This window comes from Poecilia reticulata, chromosome 8 (assembly GCF_904066995.2).
Source record: "Poecilia reticulata chromosome 8, P_reticulata-male-v2, whole genome shotgun sequence".
Taxonomy (NCBI): domain Eukaryota; kingdom Metazoa; phylum Chordata; class Actinopteri; order Cyprinodontiformes; family Poeciliidae; genus Poecilia; species Poecilia reticulata.
In genome coordinates, this window is record NC_088837.1 from 8,344,318 (window position 1) to 8,371,313 (window position 26,996).

Genomic DNA, 26,996 nt, shown 5'->3' on the forward strand with positions numbered 1-26,996 from the left:
TTTCAAATCGCCGGAGCGGATAATGACGTCCAGTGTCTCCAAAAGTTGTGGTTTTCCTAAACGCCCAAACTTGCCTCAAATGTCGACGCTGCCTTCCACTTGATCCCGACGTGTCCGGTTGATCAAACCGATTACCCCCGACGACGATCGGAGGCGCCACCTCTCAGCTCACAGACACGCGCTTGGCACTGCGGGCTCCGAGGCAAGCTGTGCCGAAGAGCGAAACAGACGTTTAAATGCCGTTTCCGCTATATGAACCGATAACACCCGAAAACACAGGGAACAGATGGAGGGGAGTAATTGCAGTAAAAGACGAGAGATAATTTCGTAGCGGTTATGTTAAGGCTGCGGTATGTTCAGCTTTTCAAGAAGAGCTGGTGTGAGCAGAAAGGCTGTGTTTGCTTAACGAAGCTTGATACATTAACAATATATTACTGAACGTAATCGCTCATCTGACGCTACACGTGTAAATAATGTCACGTTATTAATCCAGATGTTCGTTATGTGTGTTTTTCCGTGCCACGCTCATTCATCCCTGTCTTTATTCACCTGCCTTTGTTTCACTGAGGCGCAGACATATTGAAACAGGAAGTGGTCATCACCTTAATATTCCTCATCAGAACAGATTAATGTTCTTTCTAATAAAGGGTAGTCATTAATAAATTGTTATATTTGATCACTTGGATTAAATTGGAAATCTGTAGCTAAATATAAGATAAATATTTTTTCAATGTTTTTTAAAGGTTTGAATTAATTTGGTTATTTGATTGGGGACTCTATTAGTTGAATTAAATGTATCAAAACATAAAAAATGTCTTATTTTTTAAATAGTTTTTTTCTCCGTGATAAAATACTATGTTGCTGCTGTGTCTCATTTAACACACCCTAACATCCGATTGATTAAACTCAGCAGAAGACCAATCACCTCTCTAGTGATTTTGTTTTGTAATTTCAAAAAATTATAATAAAAAAGCTAATTAAAAAAGTAATTTCTACCTTTACTTCTTCACGATAAAGGTATATTGATTGCATCTCCAGTTACATAACAATTTTCACATTTGTAAATAGCAATTTAGGGCTTTGTTATGTGATTGAGTTATGTCATCAACGGCTTTCCGTACAGCTGGCTGGTATGGAAAGCCAGCTTTTCATATTTTTTTGGCTATTGTTTATGTTACATGTTTAGATTTGAGCTCCAAATGTCATGAACCAAACTTTTCTTTAGCACTTGAGATTCTACAACAGTATCTTCATTTCGTCCACAGCTTCTCACTTCCAGTCACAAATCCTCCGCGGGCGCCCCCTAGTGGTCCGCGAGGTACCGCATGTAAACGACCGTTTATTTACCGTGACGTCAGCTCAAAGTGCGACACTACAGCTAGCTTACCAAAGGATTGTGTTAAAGTAATAATGGAAAACTGGCTTACAACCGGGGTCACTCAAAAAAAAAAAAAAAAAAAAACTGCAGATACTGGAGAAAAGAAAACAACTCTAGGACTACTTTTATGATCAGAGGAAGCTAATATAGCTGCTGATGTGTCGTTCACTAGCCAGTTAGAACTGTTCTTTGTTTTTTACCACTTTGCTTGGTAATGAGTGATGCTCTGCTTTCAGGTCAACATCTACTGTTATTTTTATTTAATAAAAAAAATTAAATAAATACAATTGATAGAAATGGGTTACCGTAATTATTTTTATATTTAGTGGTGCTGAAAACTATTTTTTTTTGTGTGTTTCTGTTAAAGCAAGTGTAGTCTATTTTTCTTTAATCTATGGATCAATATCTTGTTGAACATGACAGTGTTCATGAACAAACCAGTGAAATATGAATAGACTTTTCCTGCCATATTTTAGCACACAAATCCGTCCATCTTTAACCTTCCTGCCTGTGTTTTGCCTGCTGAACTCGTCTTCAGCTCAACACTGTTTTTCTTCCATCTCTGGCAGCAGAAGACTTTTTTTTTTTTTTTTTTTTTAGCAGTTCCCCCCTGTTGTCAGTCCTCCAAAACATCTAAGAGCTCAGTTGGAAAAAAAGGGGCTGAGCAGCCAGCAGGTTGCACCACACTCTGAACGCTGCGCCGTAACACGCTGTTAAGCATCAGAATGACAGAAAAATGGGATTTTCTTCCACACTGCAATGGTGCGCTTTTGTTTGGTGGAATATAGAGCCTACCAAGTTCTATTTTCATCGTCTCGCCTTCTTTCTTCTTAAAGTTCCCCGCTCGTGTTTGTTTGTTGTTATCTGCTACTGCATCAGAAAAAGAGCTTTTTACATTTCAATGCCTGTTTTGTACATTCAGGAAATGTTGGTATGTGGGTAAGATCTTAATCTGTTCGTCTAATAGGCTAGAAATGCCTATAGATGCATTATATTGTCAAAACCCCTCTTTCTTTTTTTTTTAAACCAAACTATCTTTTACTATCTGAGTGACCATTGTTTTAGTGAATGTTTGCACCAGAAACAGTAAGTTCTGATAATGTTGAAGTATATGGTTTGAGCACTGATTTATTTATTTTTGCTATTTGTACCATTTAAATGAGGTATGGTAGCATAGAAAGTTCATTTTCTACTTTACATCTACAAAATCATGTCAGGTAATTAAAAGGTTCTGGTTTTCTGGTTTTCTTGTTCCTCTTTTAGACCTATTGTTGACTGATGGAAGTATAAATCCATAAAAAATAATAAAATCTGACAAATTGTGCATTTAATATTACATATGTGTAACCGTTCACAGTGGCAGAGATGTAAATATAGTGCGTTTTTTTTCTGCCATCCTGGCTGTGATGAGGCCCAACTCTCCCTCAGACCGACAGCAAAGAGTGCACTGCAGTGCAACATTAATCATTAAAAATCACGATATGCCAAATTGTTTTATGAAGCAGGTGAGCGTTAATTTTTATCCACTTACTAATCATTTTAATTGCAACGAGAACTCATTATGAGCCATGTTAACGAACCACAAGCTGAGCATGTCAACGGAGAGAGGAATCAAGCTAACGCCAGAAAATCCTCAGCAGACTTTCTGTGTCTGAATGTGCTGAGTCAGCTAGTCTTTTAGAAAAAAAAAAAAGATACAACTCTGCGTGTTTAAAGCTTTTGAAGCCAAGGTAACCATGTGTTGATGCAGAGATTTCCCAGAACTCTCCAGGGGACAAAATAACAGTTTTTGTAAAAAAGTATATTAGTGAGTAAGAATTGGCAACGCATAAAATGTCAATTTTAAGTTGATGTCTGAAGAGTTTTATTTTTCAAAGCAGGTCTATTTCATTTTATGTTAAAAATAACATAAGTGGTGACAGTACCACTTATGTCATTAACTATTTATATAGATTCATATAGGGCAGGTGAATGATTTAAATAAAACTGCAAGTACTTGCATAAACAAATAAATGCATCAATCCTTACGAGAGATTTTTGTAAATATAAGCTACATAATTTAAAATTGTAAGCGAAAAAAGTTTATATTGTGTGGTAATTAATTTTGAAATATATTCCAATTGTGCTTGAATGCACCACAGGAGCACAGCTCTTGTCAGATGAATTCGTCTCGAGGCATTTGGGGCTGGTTAAAGTTTACGAGCAGCTGGATTTGCACTTTCGCCTATTTTTACTCTACACCACTGATATTTACGTTTGGCACAGCGTTGCTTCAGGTGAGTGTTAAGTTCAGTAGAGTGCGTTAAGCACCTTGTTCCTGGTGAAAAACACCCATAAAGCTTCGGTTTGGACCCTCTTTTGTCGCTCCATTGACATTATTGCTCAAAAAGAACTCTTAATCTTCCTAAATAGCCAACTTTACCGATAGCTGCAAGTCCGCTCTGCTTCTTCTTCTTTTCTAATGTGGCGGATCGCAAGCAACTTTAAGGTGCATACCGCCACCTACTGCACACGAGTGTGTAGAGTCCTCTCTACACACTCGTCTGCTTTCGGTTAGTGCCGCGTTTTAAACGGGCGGAGTGGAACTCGGACGCACAGAAACGTTCCGCATAGGTTTGGTATTAAAACAACAGTGTATTCAGTCAGTACATCATTTCTATCTTTTTAAAAAATTATTTAAGAGCATTTTTAAAATTATTATTATTAATTTGTTCTGTTAACTACACCTACTGAAGTAAACGATGGAAGCTAATGCTGTAATGTTGACAAAATGTTAGGTTTGTGGAGGTTAGCTAATCAGAATTTGGCCGATTGACACGCAATGCTAACAGTTACTTCGTAATAAACTAGCACCGGAAATATGAAATACTTTAATTGACCGTGAAATAATTTGATATGATATTAGCATAAGCCACAGTTAATTACAATTTTCATCATAATTCGAATAGCTAAAAATCTTCTCGACACAAGACAGTTTTTTTAAAAAGCGGAAACAAAAATGTTGAGCCTTCAAAATGGACTTAAAACACGATTTAATATCACAGGATATTGTGTTCACTGTAAGTTTGACTACAGAGCCACATCACTTTAACACTTATCAACACACCGCAGTGAGAAATCAAAGACGGACATAAAAAAAAGAAAAATAAAGGAGATGGTTGCAGGGACGCTACAAGTGTGCGCACGCTTGCATGTGTGTGACTGTGTAAGTGAATCAGAGGGCAGTTTGTCATGTTGCTGCTCCACAGCCCTGATCCGAGCTGACAGGTGAAGCTAAGCGCAGCTAAACAGCACACATAACAGAGAGGATGAGAGAGGCGGAGGCAGGCAGGAGGCTGCGGAGATAAGGGGAGTCAGAGGAAGAGGGGAGAGGGGAACATAAAGGATGGGAAAGAGAGTAAGGGAGATGAGAAATGAGGGATGAACAAAAAGTCAGTGTGAGAAATAGAGGGATGGGGTAATAGCTGTCAGAGTTAGAGAGCCATTAAAAAGAGAAACACGCAGAGGAGAGAGGAAAACAAGGAGGCATGATGGAAAGAGATAGAGAAAGCATTTTAACAGTAGCAAAAAGAAAAAAAGCCTGGGAATGGCGGGAAGCTGGATTAGCTGCTGAAAGAGACTGGCTAATTGACATTTTATCAAAAGAGAGAACTGGGCGAGTTAATTTTTCATACCATTGCTCCATTAATCTATAAACGTCTCGACTCCCATCTTTTTAAAGTCTTACGCCCTTTTCTGACTTGTTTCCTCCGTGGGAATTTTGCTACAGATTTTTCTTTTCAATTAAAACATCTCACTTTAGGACATTCACAAGTCGGGAAGATTTCAGCAGAGAAATCTTCCCGACAGAAACACTAATTTTTGTCATTTAACAACCTCAGACTTTACTGGGGTTTATTCAGTTTGGCAGGCTGGTAAAATAGTGCATGATGGGAGGAAATTGTTTGTTTTTTTGGTTTGTTTTTTTTTATTGATGAAAATCATATTACTGATGGAGGAAGGAAGAGAACTTATCCAGTATTATAAATAAAAACATGCAAATCGTCTCCCCACAAACAAACATTGATTGTTTTTTTTGTTTTTTTTTGGTATATTCTTAGTGAAAAGTGCACTTTAATATCGGACGAAAGTGCTTCTGTCAAACCAAATTGTTGCCTCTCGAGTTAAAGAGAGGGGAGTAGGGACAACAACACAGAGCAACGAGCTAAAGCGGGGCGTGGGCGCTCAAATCAAATAAATTGGAAAGGAGGTGAGATCAAATCTCTCCACCGTAAAATTTTTATAATATCCTCAGGATCGCCGGCCTCCTCAAACCCATCAAGCTGCAGTTTATATCCAGGTTTCCATTTTACGCCCTAATGGGAGCCGCTCCTCCCGCACGGTGTGGGCTGAGGATGTTGATTGCTGCGCAGATTGCAAAGAAGATTGTTATGAATGTTTGATCGGAATATGAATATATGAATATGTTGTTTATCTTGATATGATATGGATGTCAAGATGAACACTGCACTGTTACAACGGGCATGTGAAGTCATTACAGTCCGTTCATTACATTTACAAAGTCTAAAATTTGAAAATCCCAATTTTAGGCCTTAAAAAGTCTTGAATTTAGAGAGCTGTTTGTAAATCTTAAAGTATTTTAAATGTATCTTAAATTTATTTTACCACAACTACAACCAAAAGCTGGACACAGCCAGTCAGCTGTTTTGCTATTGGCAAGTCCGCATCACTGTAAGGTACGAAGAAGTGACGCAACTAGCATAAGATCATGAGAATTCAACAACGCTTGGTTTCAAAGCAAACACATTTTTTGTTGTTTGTTTGACAGGAAACATTGATCAAGACCATCTGATGCCTATATCACAGTGATTCTGAATCGCAACACTTAGCTTGGCTGAAGCCCACTGCTGTCATAAAACTGGGAATGTTGGGCGTACGGTCAGTGGAGTTGCGTTCATAGACGTTGCTGCTGAGAATGGACTGAAACTGACAACGGCTTGTCAGTCAGTTCTGCTGCTGTGATCCCGTCTGTCCCAGGTCCAGAACTCCCGCTGTGCCTCGGAGAGACAACAGCTCTTCATCTCTTGTTGGCGACCTTCAGGTCAGGGCTTACGTTACGACCGGAGGTCCTCTGGATTCTCCACATTTCTCTGAAACGCCACTACTGTGACACAAATAATGAAACTTAGGCTTGTTCAAAACCACGTTTCCGAGCTCAGGCAGTTGAAAGTAATTTGAAGTTTGTAACAAACACACAAAAAAATAAAGTTGGAGAACACACTGTACACACAATTTATTACACATCAGAATGTTGATTAATGTTTCATTGATTATGCTTCAAAGCACACTGTTGGCGTCTTAGGGTTACTGGGTCTCCATGACAACCATCAGATGCGTGTTGCTTGTTGCTTTTCAATCCTACTTGTAAACAAGTGAATTAGCCTTTTTTCCTCACGATCCGACCTGACAACCTTACATTCGGGTCGGAACGTTGTTCTGGAAACCCGAGAGCTTCAGTATAAAGGACCAGAGGCAAAAGACTGCAGACAAAAGCTCAATCCCTCGATCCATGTGCTGCTCCATCCTGTCATCAAAGATGAATAATACAACAAGGAAAGTTTAGCTCAACCCCGACCCAGACAGACAGGCCCCCTTTGTACGGTTCACAGCCACGGACTCAGAATTTCAGTATAGATTCTTCACGCGTATTTTCTGCCCGTCAACACAAACTGACCGATGCGGCTGTCAACAGTGCTATGTGACCTAAAAGAATGAGACTTTTACAAATTAAGCCATGTATGGTGTGATATGAATATGATTACTCATCAGCAGTTTATTGGCCAATATACTCTTTTAACTGACTCGGTTAAAACGCGCTTTAGCTCAACCGGGAGTCAAGGTCACGACCCCGTTTACCTCTTTATGTTGTGAGTCAAAAGCTGCAAAGTTTGGCAGCCACTGATCTAGGTAGTAGAGTTGTAAGGTTGTTTTTTTAAAGAAAATATTCAGGTATGACAGAAATCTCTCTAAACCTTGTGGGGGATTTTATGAATACTAACTTTTAAGCTGCATTTCCTGCATCACCAAACAAACTCTGTATCCACGGAGTGATGTGGCGATGGCAGCCTTGACCTCTGGGGTTACCTGTCTTCAGGTGGAAGCTTCAGAGGTCAGCTTTGGCCATAAGATGATAATTGAGCATATCTTTTATGCCTCTTAAAATGAACAAAAGAACGAGTTTCAGAAAATCCGACAGGAAATCTGTGGAATCACCTGAGGGCCTGAGACGAGATCCTCAGAACCTGAGAGATTACAAAGTTAAGACATGGGATGATAACAGAGTCCTACCAAAGAAGACCACATAATGAAATTAAATCAAAAGGAGCTTTATCAAAGTACTGGTTAATGTGTGTGCACCCTCAGGCGAATCCTTTAAGAACCAGCTGTAACCTTTGCTTGGTGTCTTGGCTGATTGAAGTACCACAATCTAAAGGACTCACCAGAAAATTTAAGGAAACTTACTTCAGTTTCTTCTTGAGACAATTTAACAAAAGGAGTGATAATGGAAGACTAGAAAAAATAACTTTTCCCCTAAAACAATATATGAAGACGACAAAAACTTGAAACACAAGGATGATGAAAGGCAGGTGAAAGTTGATCGGATTCGGGATACATTGACAGATCCAGCTGCTTCTTACGCACTTCCTTTAAAAAAACTTAAAAAACAGCCAAGCCGAGATTACTTTTAATGTACTCAAATGCCTGTGCATGTGTAATTGTGTTTCTAACTTTATGACAAATGAGGAACAAGAACTGGCAGTGAGAGTTTTGTATCCATTAGCGTATTACAGCACGCTGTCAGAGTGTCCTTGCACTAACTGTACTGTGCTGGTGTGTGTGTGTGGGTGTGTGTGCGTGTGTGTGTGTGTAGCTCCTGTGATAAATGACATGCCATGAGAAGCTGTGATGTTTATGCAGACTGTAAAAGTTTGAGCTGAATGCAGAGCGAAGGAGGAATCTGTGTTGAACGCAGGTTGACTGGCTGACTGTTGTTGGACCGTCTGTACTTTTGTGTTACATCAAATTAATTAGGCTGTGTCAAATAAAGCTCTGAGTTGTTTTTTTACGGTGAGAGAGCCAAACACTTTTAATAGTTACGGTCAATTTTGTATTAAATGAAAGACGAAATGAAAAATACAAGCCGACAAAAGGCCGGCATGAGATTTTTACTGTTTGATGAGCTTGTCTAAAAATCCCACAGCGTCTGTCCTCAGATGAAACGCTAATGCCTAATGAATCTGTACCAAAGGTAGGGGAACATTACACTTTTCTCTAAATTTAACATACGTATGAATACAATTGAAAGGGACAGATTATACATTTCTCCAAATAATCCAACTCAAATTCAACTGAAAATACTTTATAAACTCAAAAGGAAATCAAATTGTTGTAGTAATTCAAACTATCCAAGTTTCTTCAGAGAGTTGTTGTAGATGCTGACGGCAGATGTGGGCAGGATGGATCTCCTGTAGGCGTCAGTAACGCTGCACTTTTAAGCAGTCCTCTGGCTGAAGACACTTGTTGCATAACAGTCTCGTGAAGTTTGTCATTTTCTGAAAGATTTTTATGAAGAATCCTTCTTTGCACAATAAGATGTTCCAGAGTTGCTCCAACCTTCTTTATCACCTTCTTCAGTCCCAGGCTCTGATGCTACTACCTAAATAGACGGAAACAGAAAAGATCACACTCTCAACAACCTGCTTCTAGAAGACATGCTCACCTGTAGTCCAGGTGAACACCGAGGTATTTCTATTCTTCAACCACCTCCACTTCTTTCCCCACGATGGAAACAGAACAGGGAACAGGAGAGCGTACAAAGTGGAAAGGAATGGTGAGAGTACAGTGCCCTGTGGTGCTCCTGTTCTGATGACCACCTGGTTAGAGTCTCTATAGCTGTGGTCTGTTTCTCAGACCTGTTGATCCAGGTTTAGTTAGCTGTTGGGTGTGAGTGAGTTGTTGTTTGGGCCTCTGTGTTGCCCCGTGATGGACTGTCGAACTGGCTGTGACCTTTCACAAAATGACGGCTCGAGATACGGATCTGTCCTCTATGCCCTTCGCTCCCTCTGCGAGTGATGGACGTTCCTACGGAAGCACAGACAAACCAAACACTGAGGATGGGTTTAAAGTTAGGATGTAAAAGCAAACTATCACTACCACTGCAGCTGTAGAATCCTGATATCCTTTTATTTGAAGGGGTGAGAATAAGGCAGACATGACACAGTCATGAAGATGGAGTCCTCATGAATATTTATTACTGTGTCATTTCGTAAATAATGACACGTTCAATGCAAAATTTACACTTTTAATAGACTTTTAATGCAGGTTTTGATGCAACTTTGCATTGAAAGTGTAATTATTTACCAAATAATGCAAGTTTGACACTTCTAATGCACTTTTAATTAACTAAAAGTGTCATTATTTATTAAATAACTCTTCACAGCAACAGTCAAACATTTATGAAGACTCCTCCCAGTCATGTTTATGACAGCGTCACGTCAGTCTTACCCCTTCAAATAAAGTGTTACCAGAATCCCTTTAACAATAAACTTAGCCTCATATGATAATTGAACCGTAGAAGATTTGCGTGCTACGAAGCTAAACTAAGTATCTGCTTAGCTCAGGCGTCAAACACGTTAATCTGCTTTCTAATGAAGCTATTTCCATGTGAACGGGCTTTTCACGTCGCCACCCAACCACCCGCGTCGCCTTAAAAGGCGCGTGGCGCTTCCCGCCACGGAGGAATCACCTGTCTCGCCCGTCTAGCATCGGGAACAAGCCGTGCTCATATTCGCCTCCCCGTCCAGGCTGTGGTCGCCAGACTGTGTGCCTCGTCACCCTGAGCAAACTGGCATTCCCGCTGCCATGTGTCAGCGCCAGAGGTGGAGATGCAAGGTCACCAACTGCACAAAAGCCTACCCCACCACACAACATCTGTTCCGGCCTGTCACTGTGCACACATTGGGGCGAGCTGCGGCGCTTCCAATTCATCAGAGCTGCCCACAGCCTGACATGTTTACAGTGCTGGAGAAGTGGAGATGCTGCGGTGGTGTCAAGGGGATGCATCTACCGAAAGGCACCGTGGGGTTCTTTGTTTTATGCTGAAGTGATGAATGGTGGCGCCGTGGAGCCGCCAGAGTGAAATGAAAATGGCAGTCCTGCAGAATTCTGCATAAAAGTAGCACTGAAGCTGCAGTGCGTAACTTTTAGAAAATACATTTATAGTTTTAACATATTTGTTGAGACCGTCACCGTGTTTTGACAGTACAGTATGAGACAGATAACCTTCTCCCAGTGCTAACTGGAAACGACCAGTCAGGGTCAGGAGGCGGGTCTTAATGCTGTCCAGTTGACGGAGGATAAACGGTTTTCCTGTAACCATAAGTTGTTAATCCACCATTAGCACATTGAGGAGCGAGTACATGAGATTGACTGACAGCACTAAGCCCTGCCTCCTGGCTCTGATTGGTTGTTTTTGGTGCATTTCTTCAGACAGCAATAGTAGCTCATGGGAGGAGGAGGTGGAGATTGAGTTTTTCACAGATTATTTGTCTCATGTTATGCTGTCACAACATTGTGACAGTTTTAACAAATATATACACTTTTTTTATACAAGTGACATACTGCAGCTTTAATCTATGTCATAACTCAAAGAGCAGCAAAGAAAATCTTCAACCAGCTCTAGTTTTCCACACATGCAGGCCTTCTCAAATATTACAACACAAACAGAAAAAAACAGGAAAAAAACATTAATAATCCCGTAACCCCACAAATAACTGCGTTGTGTTCAGTTTGACAGGAGGCTGTATTAAATATGTGCCACAAACTCCCACAAGAGGTCCAAGTTATTTCAGCAGTATCAGAAATCTGACAGAGCCGATCCATATCGGCGCGTCTAAATCAAACGTCATGATGGATGAAAGCCGAGACCTCTGCATGCCGAGCTCCTGGAGAAGCTTTGTCAAAAAGCATCGCGCCGGGACGACGACGGATATCCCGTTGATGAGCGCGTGCGAGCGCGCACGCACGCACGCACGCACGCCTGCGCGAGCGTCGGTGTATTCATGCGTGGGTTATGTGTGCGTCACGTCGGTGAATGTTTGAGAACAAATCCCTTGAGGAGTGTGAATCTGCATCTTTGTGTGTGTGTGTGTGTGTGTGTGTGTGTGTGTGTGTGTGTGTGTGTGTGTGCGTGTGTGCGTGTGTGTGTGTGTGATTAAAAGAAAAAAAAAAGAAAAGAAAATGGAAAAGATAACCTAAAATAATGAGAGCAAGCAGTGACTCAGACTGTGACATATGGTATTTTCTGTGACATCATCTTTTGCAGCCTCGGCACTGAGATCCTGCCAGCGACTGGTTCATGCGGCTTCGAGGATGAAGGCTGCAGATATCTTTTTTTGGGTCGTCATTATTTCTTCCATGCCCGGGCTTTGAGGGAAACCAAATTACCGAGCACATCCAGAGTCACCCTTAAAATTTGTACTTTAAATTAAATGAAACATCTCGAAAGCCCAACTTATTTTTAAACGAAGGCGGCATGTAAGAATAACATGTGCTCTTAAAAGAAAGACGAAAATGTTGGAACTAACTTGGAAATATTAATTGATCACTGGTTTACCTTTTTAAAGGGGAGTATTTTGTGTTTTCCAGGGACATGGTGCCATAATCAGGTAACTGTGTCGCCTTCAGTTATTATAAAAATGCGGAACAACTTAAAGGAAATTTGATTTTGATTTTTTGATATTGAAGTAATAACAGAACATCATATAAAGTTACAAAAAAAGTCAATTTTGCATTATGTCCTTTCAATGTACATTGGTGGGGAAAAAAATGAGATGCCAGTGATATAAAAGACAAAATGAAATAGTTTTAGATGTTTCTGTCCAAATAAATGTGATGTATACTGTCTTCAATTTAAGTGTGAAACAAACTCACTAGAGGAAAAAACAAAGGGCTGGAATAATCTGGTTGTACACCCTTTGTTGAAGCACCTTTTGATTTAGTTTCAACATTTCAGCATTCAAAAAGGCACACAGTGAGGCTGGGATCAAAAGGATCTGTTTGTACAAAGGTATCAGTTAGGAGATGGATACACAAAAGATCTCACAGCCGTAAAGAGACACCACAGGCATCACTTTTGATTTAATTTGATAAAATAGGAATAATATTTAAGCACTCAGCTGTTAACTTGAAGTTGTTTTATGTGGGCCTCTAGAGTCCACATAAATAGCTTTGGCCGGTAGGAATTGGCCCATGAGCCTTCAGTTTGACACACAGGCCTTCAGTAAATAGTTCCTTAATATTGATAAAAAATTTACTGGTTCCATTGGCAGATCATTTTACATATAACAAGACATTTTGTCCATGTTACAAGTGAAATAATCTGGCAATGGAACCAGTAAATTTTTTATCAATGTTAAATAACTTCATTTACTTAAAACAAGCTCATATATTTTACTGAAAAGTTACTTGTAAGTTAGTTTTAACTTGTTTCAAGTGAAGTAAGATGCTTGTACTAGAAACTGTATCAAAAATACTTGGTAAGATTTTGTGTTTTTGCAGTGCATGATTTATTCATCTCCCCTCCAACAGGCTGCACACATCTTTAGTTTAACTTGCTTGATTTTTAGCAAATTATAATAAAAAAAAATCTTCCAACAATTACTAATAAACAAGAGAAATTTAGCCTAAAGGGATGAGTTTTTGTCCATTCTCGCGATGTGCATGGAATGAGTGCAATGCGAGGTTGTACACATCTACACACACACACGCACACACACACACGCACACACACACACACACACACACACGCACACGCACGCACACACACACACACACACACACACACACACACACACACACACACTCATTTGAGCTGATGAGAGATTGCACGAGCACAAACAGGACTTGGCATTGCAGGCACTCAGCGATGCCAAGGGACATTATTTGGCAGCTGTCAGCTCTAATAGGGGAATAGCAGGGTGGGAGACAGTTTCAGGCCCTCCACCAAGCCTGCATGGGCGCACTATCTGGCAGCGTTAGCGCTGGGTGTGTCGGAGCACACGCACGATCAAGACACCAGAGACGACTGTGAGTCAGGGACTACGTTACCAGACCACTTGTTTTATCACACCACCCGTTTAGCATTGTGTGTTTCCTCTGTCTGTTTGCAGTGTGTGTGTGTATAGTGTCAAGTAGATGTTTACTTATACTCCTCATTGCTTATATTAATTGTCTTGCTTTTAATTAACCATTTTTTTAGATTATGTGATTTGACAAAAAAAACTAACAATTTTTGCACTTTTTTTTCTTTTTTTACATTTTTAGCAATCTTGTTTACTAACAAATAGACACTTCAAGTGTAGACTTCAGATAAAACTCAAAGACGACATGAAGCAGGGATGGAAAACGCAAACACACGCACACACACACACCCACGCGCATGCATGTCGAGCAAACACTGTTTTCTGCCTTCTCCGATAAGTTCCAAAGCTTTTTCATTTTTGCATTAAAGTTTAAACTGCTGCCTAAGTGGCAGCAGCTTTGAAATAACAATGAACTTTAACTTAATTTACATAACAAGCAGCTTTTGAGGAAAGAAAATGCAGCTCACAGCAGCCAACATAAAAGGGGTATGGAAATCCTATAGACTGTAATCATATTTCACATAAAGCATTTAAAGGCAAAGCACATTATGTAAAATTCGAGAGAAAGAAAAAAAGTATGTATACATATGCATATATTCTGATCCCGGCGATGCTTTCAGTTTTTTGTGGTCTAATTAATATTTAATCAATAGAAACGGAGGGAATGCTGCTGCCAAATGGTCAGAAAGTTGCACGCTGTCTCTCTTCAGATTCCACTTTCTGAGCCCCGCGGGGGGTTTTGTTTGTAAAACCGCTGGAACCCACACACACGCACACACACACACACGCACACACACCCACACACGCACACGCACACACACACACACACGCGCACACACACACACACACACACTATGTAAATCCCACCCGAGAGAATTATCGGGTGAGTCACCCCTTCGTGGCGTCGCTTTAACTCCCTCCAGGCACGACGACGGCAATGGATCTCTGTGTGTGTGTGTGTGAATGCCCGTCCATAAGTGCCTTAAGGTTTTGCGGAGGCTGATTTGGCGAGAACAGCTGTAGGTGGCAATATAGTGTCGCGATGCAATTATCCAGCATCAGTAGCTCAGACAGCGGGGTTTCAAAGCTTCACAGGCCCCTGGAATGGTCCGCAGGGGGCCTTGTAGTGTAAACTAACCTGCTGTGACAGTGAGGAGTGATTCAGCTGCAAGCTGCTGCAAGACAGACCACTGGATCTGTTTGTGCATCTGAGTGGGTTTCTGCAGAACAATCCGGAACATCTCGTTTTTATTTTTTAGCATCAGAAGCTCTCTGACAATTGGAAGCAATGGAGCAAATTCAATTACGCAACCAAGACTAAGAATCTGCGAGTTGGACTTTGTAGCCCTGTTAGCTGTTTCACTGAGGAAGAACAACGTTTTCCCAAAGCAAGGATTGTGTAACGTTGCCCAAAGAATGATGGGATACCGCAAAATATCCGAGTTAACTGTACATCCACTTTTCCAGGCAGATCAAGTGAGCAAAGAAATGGCTACAACTGAACAACTTTTTCTCAAATCCGATGTCTTGTCCGATGACTTGAAATTGACCTCTGTCTCTTTAAGAACCTCCTACGTTTTCTGACACTCACTCTTCAGCTCTTCATCACAACAATGCTTCTCCTTGATGCCGTTTACATCCGGTTCTCAGGAGTTTTAGACTGAGAAGTACACTGCAAAAAAAAATAAAGGGAACACTTAAACAACACAATATAACTCCAAGTAAATCAAACTTCTGTGAAATCAAACTGTCCACTTAGGAAGCAACACTGATTGACAACGGGGACCCTGGTCGGGTCAATCAGTGTTGCTTCCTAAGTGGACAGTTTGATTTCACAGAAGTTTGATTTACTTGGAGTTATATTGTGTTGTTTAAGTGTTCCCTTTATTTTTTTTTGCAGTATAGTTCGTAGCACACCTGCGGTTCGACTGGGTGTTTACTAATCGCTGGTGCCGCTAGTCTACAGGGAGGAAGACGAGGTTCTCCGTGAGCTTCTGGGTGAATAGGCAGCATGTTGTACTAGCAAGCGTATAGGCAGCCGCCAAACGGTTGCCATGGGAGATTCAAGGATTGATCCCTGTCTAAAATAAGTAATTTCACCTGTCCTCACTGCTGTTGTTTGTGGAAAAACCTGCAGCCAAACGGCGTCACCACCGAGCCGAACATGTTTCACCTCAGAGAAGTTTTATGCAGCGTGAATATTAATGTACTTCAGCTGCTAATCCGTTTCCCCCCCGTAAACGACTGAATGATCACTAATTGCGCTTGACTGAAAAGATTTCTTGCTGCTAGACGGTTGCCTCTGTCTGAAGCAATTTCCACAGATATTAATCTGCTTCACCGCTTGTTCTCAGTGTTTAGGCTCCACAGGCCTTTTTATGTCTCTTATTAAATACACAACAACTCTCTTTATTTATTTATATATATATATATATATATATATATATATATATATATATATATATATATATATATATATATATATACATATATATATATATATTTTTTTTTTTTTTTTTTTGCAGTTTGATGAAATGTATTAGTTGGGGAAATCTCATTAACATCTGTTAGTATAACATATTTTGTTATGATGCAAATTGCAATTTTCACTGGGACGTTTTTGTCATCTGGTGGTTTAATAATGTCATCTAGTCCCAGGAGAGTTTTGTTTTTAAATTTAAAAAAAAAAGTTTTTAGGTTTAATTAAAAGTTGAGAAAATCTCATTTCTCTTTCTAAATACAGAAGACAGCAGTAATGTATAATTGAAAGCTGCTGCAGCGGGATGGATTCCTTTTTGTCAAACCATGTAGCGAAATCTGTTACTTGGCAATTTAATCAACGAATTAAATCAGGAGTAGAGTTACGCTGAGGCCTACAGTACAAATGTGAAACTATGAGCTACATCGAGGATCACTGCTTCTAGAAAACGCACTAGAAGAGCAAAAATCTGTTGTTCATTCATTCGTTTATTTTAAAAAAGACTCGTCCCAAATCCATTTTAGTCACAAATGTGTCTTTGTTACAAGGTGCAAAGGCTAACCAAACAAAAAACCTTGATTCAGAGAAAGAAAAGTGTGTGAGTGTGTCATATGGACATATTGATAGCTGTGCTGCACATTTTTTTTGGTTTGAAAAGCTGCATGTCAGCAGTTAACAGAGCCAGATTCTCCTCACCACAGAGGCTGGGCAAGTTCTGTTCTTAAGTACGTCCTTCTCGCCCCCCTTCCTACGCTCCTTTAACTTTGCATCACTTTTCTGCATTTCAGTTATTCACTAGTTCTCATGCAACTCAATGCAAAAATTGTGTAAAAGGTATAAAAAATGGTGTGCTTTTTTGTCTCTGGAAGGAGAAGGTAGAAAATGGTTGAAAGGAAATAAAAAGAAATACCTCCAGATACGGCAGATATGACTGTACTGTCTGAACTCTTAAGGCGGGTTTATAGTGTTCTGATCTCCTCATAATCCACTTCATCACATTGAAGGCTGCTAATTTCTCAGGTTAGAGTATTTCAGAGCATCATCAGTGAGGGAGAGAAAAAAAGCAGGAAGATGGAGAGGAAATAGAAAGTGGGCCAAAGGACTTGCAGACCAGAATCAGCAATGAGGCTCTTAGTGACGTTAATGTTTGAGAGAGAAAAAAAACAACAAAACCTCTGTATAGATTTAACTTTAGTTATAAAGCCTACGCTTTCACCCAACATAATGAGAGGAAAACCAACATGAGTATGACACAGATTTAGGAAACCAACAAAGATAAAGGGATCATGACGATAAAATCAAAAACCGAGGAGATAACGAGAGCGTGGCGATGAGTCAGACTTGCAAAGTTGCAGAGATTGAAACGGATAAGAAAAGCGTAGAAGATGATTTCAAGGAGACGCAAAGCATACATTGTGCTGAATAATGCGGTGCTTTTAAACGTGGAGGACAAAGACTAGAAAGTTAGAGCTGAAGGCCCAAGGTACTGTAGTTCCTTTAAAACAGGATTGGTTAAAAAAAAAAGAAGGAGAAATTGGATGAAAAATAAAAGTGAAAATATTATGGGTATTTCTTGTAGCAACCAGCTTTTTCAGGCGTTGCATAATAAAAGTTGTAGCATTTGTGTTTTGCCTGAAATTGCAGCATTCATATTTCTAAATTATTTTTTTTTTTTTGTAACTTTATTTCTCCGTATTTTATGTGGTGTTTTTAAATGCATCATGGATTTTGAAAGGGTAGGAACTTAGGCTGCTTGTTTTCCCAGATACTCATTAGCCAACAGACATTTTGCTATTAACTTACACACTGCTACTAGCTAATGGCAGCTAGCATGCTAATATTAGCATATTTGTGCTAATAAATGAGAAAATGGACTGGTCAAAGGGGGTGGATGTAGAGGAAATTATTTGTTCAGTCATTATTTGGGTTGTGTGGATGTGTTTTATGGGTACTTACAGCTAATATGCAAATATTGACATATTGGCTTAAGGAAATTGTTGCTCTATGTTGTTCTTAGAAGGCTGTGTTGCAGTTCCTCCAATTAGTACTTTGATTTTTTAAATAATTGTTTTCCCCTAATGTTAATTTATCCAGTAAACATTAGCATTTAAATTGCTGTAAGCTAATGTAGTCAACATACAAGCATTAACAAGTTAGTTAGCATTAACTGAGAAGGAGAACAATGTACGGCCTGGTACATGTGGCAGTCCTGTGGGATATTTTATCCAGTTTATGTAGATATTTGAGGGGCGTTCATACCATACAGTGAGTCTATACCCTAATTCCTCTACAGTTGGACAATCCCTGTTGTAGCAATTTTCCCTTGCTGATTTCACCTGCTCCCAAAGTTACCTTTTGCATGTTATGTATGTATATTTTTTTCAGGTCTGTTCTCGTGACCCCAGCGGAGCTTTGATTTCTAATAAATTTTCTCCCGAATGTTAATTTGCCCGAGAGAAGTTCTGCTGAGTTCTGTGATTTCCAGCAGTGTTCCCGTTTTTATTCCCAGCGATAAGCCGAGCCCTCCCGGTGGTTATGCACCTCGGCTGGAGCCGCTGAGGGCTGCTCTAATGGCTCTTAAACTGTGAGCAGAATGTCGAGGGAGGAAAAAGAAATACCTTTTAGATTAGATTTTCCAAACCTGTTATGTTTGTTTTTCGGCTATAAAATATGGATTTGAGTCGGTGCTGGCAGTACTCCAGTGGGGACACTTTGGACCAACGGTACCACAGGGAATGTTTGCAGAGTCAAAATAGCACTTTCACAATGTCAGTCAATGACTACCTGCAAAATATGTCAACTCTTGTTTGTAGTGTATGCGCCAACACAAAACCGTAGAGGAGCCAGAGAGTAAAAATAGTTCTAGGAGGGTAACTGTTGTGCAAAATGTACACTTTGTGTGTGTTTATGCTTCCATTTGGGTGTCTCCTGCTTCTAAAACCAACCAAAGTACTAAAAAATGAACCCAAAAACACTCAATGGCATTTAGTCCATGTTTTTGGTGTCTGGAAAACAAGCCATTTCAAAAACCTCCCAATTGACGGGCACTGTGCCGTTACCTGGCAACCCAAGCAGAGCTACAGCATGTTTGTTCACCGGGTTTTACCACTGTATGCACTGTACAATGGCTACTGGAAAAGACTTGCATTCTTGTCAGTTGTGCAGGAGGCTCCACTTCTGCTTTTCAAAGATATACGGCTGCAGAAATACACTTCTGTCTGCAAGTCATTTTCATGTGTGTGAGTGTAAACATTAAGTTAGGGAGGTGTGGACCGTAGCAGCTTATTTGGATTTAAAGTGACAAGAGCTCAAAGTAGGCAGAACAACAGACTAAAACCTCATTATCTGAGAATGATTTTATGATATCGAGGACAAAACGACTTCCAACATGAGTCGTGAGAATCTTGCTGTGATTCCCACTCCATTTACTTCTTTGTTTCTGTGTGGAGTTTTTTTGAATTTCCATATTGTCATTTTTGTGGGTTTTACTTATTTATTTATTTTTGGATAATCTTCTCTATGATCTCTACGTTGCCACCCCTAGCAAACAACACGTGCTCGTCTCTCCCAAACATCCAGTAAGACCAGAACTTAAGTCTCATCCAGACCTGCATGGGTTCCCAGGTTCTGTCAGAGCATTATTTTCATCTCCTCGTGTTTCCTTGCGTTACCGTAATCCGTTTCAGGAGCACGTCTACTCCAGCCTTTCTAACGCTGCACAACAAAACCCCCAAAACAACATCACTCTGACTGATGTCGGTTTCTTTCTTCTTTCTTCTTTTTTTTCTTGGGATGAAAAATGCCTGCAGTGAGGCGCAAGAAAAATACAGCAGCGAGAGAGAGAGTGAAGACAATCGACAAGAGAGGAATCTGGGAAGGAAGATGGAGGATTTTATTTAGACTTGACAGACCTCCATGAGTTTATTCTTTTTCTTGGGAAGGTTTGAAACTTGTTTGACTCCTTCAAACAAGGGGAAGTGTTACAATCACAAATCTGTCAATATAAACACAAACTCTTTTACCAGTCATGCCTACTAGCATTTGAATGATGTAATAATTAGCTGGAGCATTTTTGGTTTGCATTCAGTAGGCAGAAGTTTACTGGAATTTTGGCCCATTCTTCCTCACACAACCAGTTTAACTAAGTTAGGTTTTTAACTATCTTCGGTTTTTCCTTATGTCATTTTCCATTTAAAAGAACGATGGGCGCCCAAAGTTGAACTCTCTGGCAGCGATGTTGAGATGTTGCTTTAATGTTTTTCAATAATCTTCTTTCAAAATGACGTTTTATGAAACGTACCAGTCACTCCTGTCACACATCATGACACTGCCACCCTCGTACTTCACAGCTTCCTTTTTTTATCAGACCATAGAAACATGTTCAACAGTTGATACTTTTGTGTTGTGGATTAACGTATTAGAGCAGTGGTGTCACACTCATCTTCCTTTTGGGCCAAATCAAGGCCATGAATGCTCTTAAAGAGCCGGTTACACCAGAATGTGGTGATAAAACCCGTTTAACTGTTGAAATATAAATAAACTCTTAAAATTAAATAATATTGAAGATCTTTTCAGTCCCTCCAGGATTTCACATTTGTTTTTGTGATTTTCTTTTTTGCAATAAAAGTGTCTGTGTTTGTAATTTAGAAACATATGCGCTTATGTACGACGGTAAATGCAACTTTTTGATACTCGCTGTATCATTTTTATGGATTATAGCTTCTGCTTTTCAACAGAGGAGGACTACATTGAGAGTCTCATGCAAAATAATGTTCAGGCTGATGCAGCTGTTTAGTAGAAGAAATACTGCCCCCTGCAGGTGGGAGTAAACCGTCCAATGTTTTTTACATTTTTGTGAAAAATCTGCATTAAACTCACAATTACGCATTAGCGCGAAAACGTTCAGTGATTTGTTGATTTTGTGTGAATTTCCAGGATAATTCACAAGAAACTGGAGGGACTAATTGATGCAATTTGGCAGAAATCAGATAAAAACAGCTTTGAATTGATTGATAAAATAATATCTAATAGACGGTTCTATTTATGTCTCTTTTTAGAGCCTAGAGTGCCACATAAAAAGCTACAGTGGGCCAGATTTGGCCCACAGGCCTCGAGTTTGACACAAGTGAAGTAGCGGCTTAGAAAGCGATGACATCATCATCCTTTAAAGAATATAAAAGTAAATATTTTGGTCCTTATCCTGGCATTTAGCTAAACTAAATAATTTCAACTAACCTAAACTGGGAAAACTTTAGTCTGGCGTGTGAAATAAAGAGATAAAAAAAAAAAAAGATTATTTGCCTTTTTATGCAGTTTATGTAAATATCTAGTTTCAGCTGCTGTAACACACTATCTCGTTGTGCTGCTTCTGACCGTCCGCAGTGTTTGTTTCCAAGTCGACGCTGTGCTAATGTCTTTATCCTTACCGCTCTGATAAGCACACACACGACTATTTCACAGCGTGCTAATCAAAAGAGAATTGCTCTAATGCATGTTAGAAAGCCTGCTGACGATCTCAACTGTGAGATTAACGGCGAGGAAATATTCATGGCTCCTCTTGATGGCAGCGCTCGGGTCACAGCTGCTTTCCTGGGCGTGTTGCTATAATTTCCTTGTCGACAGATTGACGGCGCTTTCTTATTTTCTTTGTTGTATTCGATTTGTTTGTTTTTTTAAACAAAAGAACAACTCGATAAAGCTGCATTTGTTTGTTCTTTTTTTATTTAGCCGTGAGGAAAAATGACAAATCTTTTTGCTCTGCTCTGTTGTTTGCTTTTAATCTGAGCATGGAAGTAAATATATTTGATAAAAATTAGATCACTGTAAGGCAAAGCAGATTATTTTCTGGTGTATTTGTCGTCTCTTCAACATTTTTTGAGAATTCATAATAAGTTTATTTCATTGTTAAAGTAATAATTACTCTGTCCAGTTAGAGCGAAGTCGACCCTGCGATTCGATTTGTTGTTCTTCTTTGCTCCCAAAGAGTTACATCGGCAGGCCTCATCCTGCATGTGTTCCAGTTTTGCGAAGCCATCAGAACTTGTTCAAAGGCTTAAAAAAAAAAAAAAAAAAAAAAAAACGAAAAGATGATAAGAGGAGACATTGTCCTACATATATATTTATTTTCTGTAAATGATTGGCACTCCCTGCTGGCAAGCAACCAAAGACTAGTCTTTTTCATCCTCCGTTCCTGTTCCTCATGTTCCGTTCCGAGCGGTTTCTCTCTTTTATTAATGTGAATAATCCTTTTGAAACGTATCGTTTCATAATGTGTCAACATCAAAACGTCGCTTCCCCCCTTTTCCCCCCCATTTTTCATGAATTTGCTATGTCCTATCGCAACCCGTCCTGTTGTTGAAGCAATCCTAGTTCATTTCACCACTTACACTTCCTTTTCTCTTTCTGTGTTGCTTTGTTTTTGTTTTTCGGTTTTACTTTTTTGGTGTAAATTCACTCAAATGGGAAAGAATCCAAAGACGTTCCCAAGATGATGTGTCTTAAATGTTTCCCTTGCTTCTTCCAGGACTCTGACGGAGCTTCTGAAGCAGCCGGGCGAGGCAGGAGTGGTGGATGGAGCTGGGATTCATCATCCCATCGGGACGAACGGCATCACGGCCAGAACCATGCGCACCAACAATGGTAGGGCTGGGGTTTGATGGTCCTTCTATCAGAGTCTGTCATGCTACATGCCATAACAGAGTTGCAATGAAAATAACTCAACCATGTCATTAAATATAAGCAGGCGCTCTAATAACACAAAAAGTCCTTTTCAGTTCAACAAACACATCAACATCTCAGGAACGAGGAGCTGTTTTACATTTTATGCCGCTCTCTGTTGTGTCATTGAGGAAATGTTTCTTCGAAATGCCTTTGCTGCGTCTCTTTATGCCATTTCAAATTGGAAACCTCCATCATGGCTACGGCCTCCTGGCAGATTAGGCACATTGATCTCGGGCTGGTTGGAGGGAGAATGAATGCAGTTGCTCCATCCATTCGTCTTCGAATTGTCAACTTTCACCGTCTACTTTTCCTTTCACAGCAAATTTTGAATGTGTCAATTTAAAAAAAAAATGCAATTAGGCCTCCTTTAGACGAGGAAGTGACAATTAGTAAGCGTCTCTGTAAAAAATATGCTGCAGCGGTAACGTCCGAGTGACTCTGTGACATGGTTGTCATGGAGATGAGAGCCCACATTGCTGTGGTGCATCTGGTGAGCTATGGGGGAATTTTTCTGCCATAATTCGAAAGCAGGATTACATGTCTTTTGTTCTCAAAACTTTTAATACTTTTGCTTACATTTTTATTTTGAACGCAGGTCTTCATGTCTTTCTTCTCCAAGCTTGTAATGCTTACTCAAACTTTTCTCCTCGCGCTCTTGCAGAACTCTCTGCTCACTTGTGAAACATTCTCTGCTTGCTTTTGCAACCGCCTTTTTGCATTGTCGCCTGGCAACCTCTCAGCCAATAGAATGAAAGTGTTGTACTGGGTGCGTTTGTTTCTTCCTAGCGGGTGTGCCTGTGTGGCTACTATTGATTGAAGCAACCTGCGCCACCCACTGGATGCAGGGAGTTGGTTGAGTGAACAAACTCCTGCCTAAGATCAGTAGCTATTAGCAATCAGTAGTGGTTAGCGTAGCATGGAGCAGAAAGCCGAGGCATTTGTTTCGTCCTACATCCAGGGGGCGGCGCAGGTTGCTACAATCGACAGTTGCCACACAGGCACACCCGCTAGAAGCAAAAAAACACACCTTGTACAACACTTTCATTCTATTGGCTGAGAGGTTGCCAGGCGACGGTGCATTTTTTTGTTCTAGAAGCAAACAGAGAATAATTCCTAAGCGAGCAGAGAATCCAAGCAGAGACAAGTCTTGAGCACGAGGAGGAGGTTTGAGTACAAGCACTACAAGTTTTGAGAAGACAGTCGTGAAGCCCTGCTTTCGAATTAAAAATGAAAGCAAAAGTATTAAAAGTTTTGAGAACAAAAGACATTATGGCAGGAAAATTTCCCCATAAAGGACCGGCTAGGTGTGGAATACATAGATACACAGACATGGCGCTGTTGGCAGCTGCACATAATCTCAACGGCATCATTAAATTGTTGTGAACCCTTTTACAGTAGTATGCATAATTATGATTGCAATAATCATCAAAAATGTAAATATAAATTTTAATTTTTGATTTAAATTAAATCATTCTCAAGAGGAATCTCAAAATCTGAAACAAAGACAACAATATTATCTTTTTGGCATCAGTAGCTACAAAATTAAGTCAAACTGAGTTTTTTAGTGCCTCTCATTTGCACAAATGATTTGAAAACATTTTGTCACCTCGAAACTACAAAATTTGTGGAATTTTATCAGGATATTTAGCAACAAACCAGCACATAGCAGTGCAAATTTTGCTCAGAATTTACTCAAAATCTTTCAACTTCGGCTTCATTCGACTTTGTCTGAGCAGCAATTAGATTCTCAAATGGGTTTTGACTGGACCTTGAAAACAAATAAAGTACATTTTCACACAGCAGTTTTGTGCCAAACTGCAGGCATTTGTTCTCTAACAAAGAGTAAGGAAAGCTGAATGGAAACGAAATGAAAACTGCATTTCATTTTCCTTCCATGTCATAGTTCTGTACTACTTTGTCATCTAAGATGTCAAAAACACAGAAGTGCAGTTTCAATGTGAAGTAATGGGAAAGATTTCAAGAAAATACCTTCACGAGGTCATGTATGTGAGAGAGAAAGAACAATGACCTATCTCTTTCCCATCTTCACAACACATGGCTGCGGTGTATTTCCTACAAAATGGCTTTCTGAGCTGGTAAAGGTTCATGAATCAACCTGATGGAGAGCAGACAGCGAAGCAACGACTACGTAGACGGCAGAAGAGCTGCAATAATAAAACAAAAAGTCACTAATCTGATCATTTGTTGGCGTCTCTGCGGAGGATTCTGGCGCATGACACTGCGTGCTCTTTAAATAATCTCAGAGTCACAACTCGCTGACAGGAGAGACGCTTATTCCCTCTGACGCCCTTTATTTACATGATTGATCACCACGGACACCATGAAGACACGGAAGTGTTTACAATTCTAGGAAACGCTCCCCTCGACACCGACTCATGTTGCTCTCAATCATCACTTCTCAGTTCCTGCCCCCTCGTTCACTCGCTCACACACAAACAAACAAAAACACACACACACAGAGAGAGGGACAGAGAGAGAGAGATGCGTCTTCTGCAGCTGAGGAGGAGCGACGGACACGCAGGTCATATTTAATTAAGATGTAATTAGCGGCTCCGGCTCCAGACCCACAGAGGGATAACTGTGTGACCCATCTGTCTCCATCTTCCTCTTGATGCTTTGACCACCACACACACACACCACCACACACACACACACACACACACACACACACACACACACACACACACACACACGCACACACGCTCACACATGCACACACGCTCAATATAACCCCCTGATTCTTCTGCAAATTGAGGCTTAAATTAGTGGGCTTATTTTCCGACGGCTCGTATGTAACAAACCCGGCGGCGTGTTCAGAGGACAAACACCCGGCGCCGCCGCCTCACAGTTGTGCACTTCATAAGTTTGGCTCGTATCAATATGTGATAGATACATAAACGCCTCCACACTTGAGAGTTTTTTCCATCTGAGCCAGCAGTGAAGCTGGTGGATGCTAAGAAACCTGCTGCTTTTTTCATTTAATTTTATTTTTTTTGTCGCTTTAAGAGGAAAAACGTGATGTTTTATTCGCTCTGCTCAGGTTCAGATGTAAATGATCCACGTCTTTATTTCCCATCTTAGCAAACTCACGCTTTTTGCGTACAATGTTTATCTTCGCTCAGGAGGATGGGGAGGAGGACCAAAAAAAAAAAAAAAACTTCCACTTTCATCCTCCCACACATGATTAAAACAAGATTTTGGCCTCATTTTCACCTCTCTCTCTCTCTGCTTATTAACATCCCTCGTTCTTCTGTTCTGCCCTTTCCTTCCCTCTGTTTCTTTCTTTCTCTTGAATTCTTCCTTTTGGCTCTTCTTACCTCTCCTGTCGCACATAAAAGAACATCGGTTTTGTTCTTTTATGTTCTGCATTATTGGCGTTTAAGCACAAGCTTCCCTGAGAGCCAAACCCTCTGCAGCTCAAGATAAAGCGTGCAAGCAGTCAAAACGACTGAGACGCGTCACCAACCACTGCAGCGTCGCTACCAGACGGAGTCGACTGCACAGAAATATTTCCAGAAATGTGCAAAACTGTTTTTGGGCTACAGAATCGTAATCGTTTCATTTGCGCTCTGTAAGAGTGCATTCCCATTCGTCTCTTCACTGCTCTGCTCTTTATGCTTTTAGATTTTATGTTTCTTCTTGTGCCTTTCGTTGCTACTTTGAGTCCTGGTTCAGCCTGAACCAGATTATGTGGTTACAGTCGAAACAAATCAGGCCGACATGTTGCTTTGGAAAGCTGCTTTAACGCAGCTTTTTATGGAAAAGTCGCCCCGACCACATATGCAGCGCATCTACTTTGCTGTTCATGTGCATAAATGTACTTTCCGTATTGGAAAAACATTTTTTGTTGCTGTGACGTAATCTTCTGAAAAACCGACTGTATTATCAACTGTTAGCCATAATCAGCTAAATAAACAGAAATCCTTAAAATATGATCAAATATTCTATATCAGTTTTTCACTTCAAGTTGAAATATTGCGATAAATGGACTTTTTAAATGATATTCTAATGGATACACTTATGTTTAATTTGGATTTTAAGCCCCTTTTACGGCTTGAAGTGTGTTTGGAGGACACCTGGAGGTCATTTAAGCATATTTTAATGAACAATAAAAATACTACATAAGGAAGCAAATGAAGAAGAAGCTGTGAAATCAAGGATAAACAGGGGAGACATGCGGAGGGGAACTGACAAC

The 26,996-nt window shown here is 40.2% G+C and overlaps 1 protein-coding gene and 1 long non-coding RNA gene across 7 annotated transcripts in view; one reads left to right on the plus strand and one right to left on the minus strand.

The window, feature by feature from the left end:
* Positions 1-26,996, plus strand: part of LOC103468563 (protein shisa-8) — an 87,306-nt gene that overhangs the window by 14,945 nt on the left and 45,365 nt on the right. Inside the window, exon 3 of the mRNA XM_008415697.3 lies at positions 22,584-22,699. Coding sequence (XP_008413919.1) covers positions 22,584-22,699 — 116 coding nt within the window. The remainder of the gene's footprint in view (positions 1-22,583; positions 22,700-26,996) is intronic.
* LOC103468561 (uncharacterized) overlaps positions 1-26,996 on the minus strand; it is a 67,661-nt gene that overhangs the window by 5,141 nt on the left and 35,524 nt on the right. For 4 of the 6 annotated variants that reach the window (XR_001776881.2, XR_534233.3, XR_014088543.1 and 1 more), the window contains 2 exons: positions 3,801-9,520; positions 75-207 (listed from right to left, as the gene is read on the minus strand). This is a non-coding gene — a long non-coding RNA (uncharacterized LOC103468561). The remainder of the gene's footprint in view (positions 1-74; positions 208-3,800; positions 9,521-26,996) is intronic. The other 2 variants (XR_014088546.1, XR_014088544.1) reach the window with 2 other exon arrangements.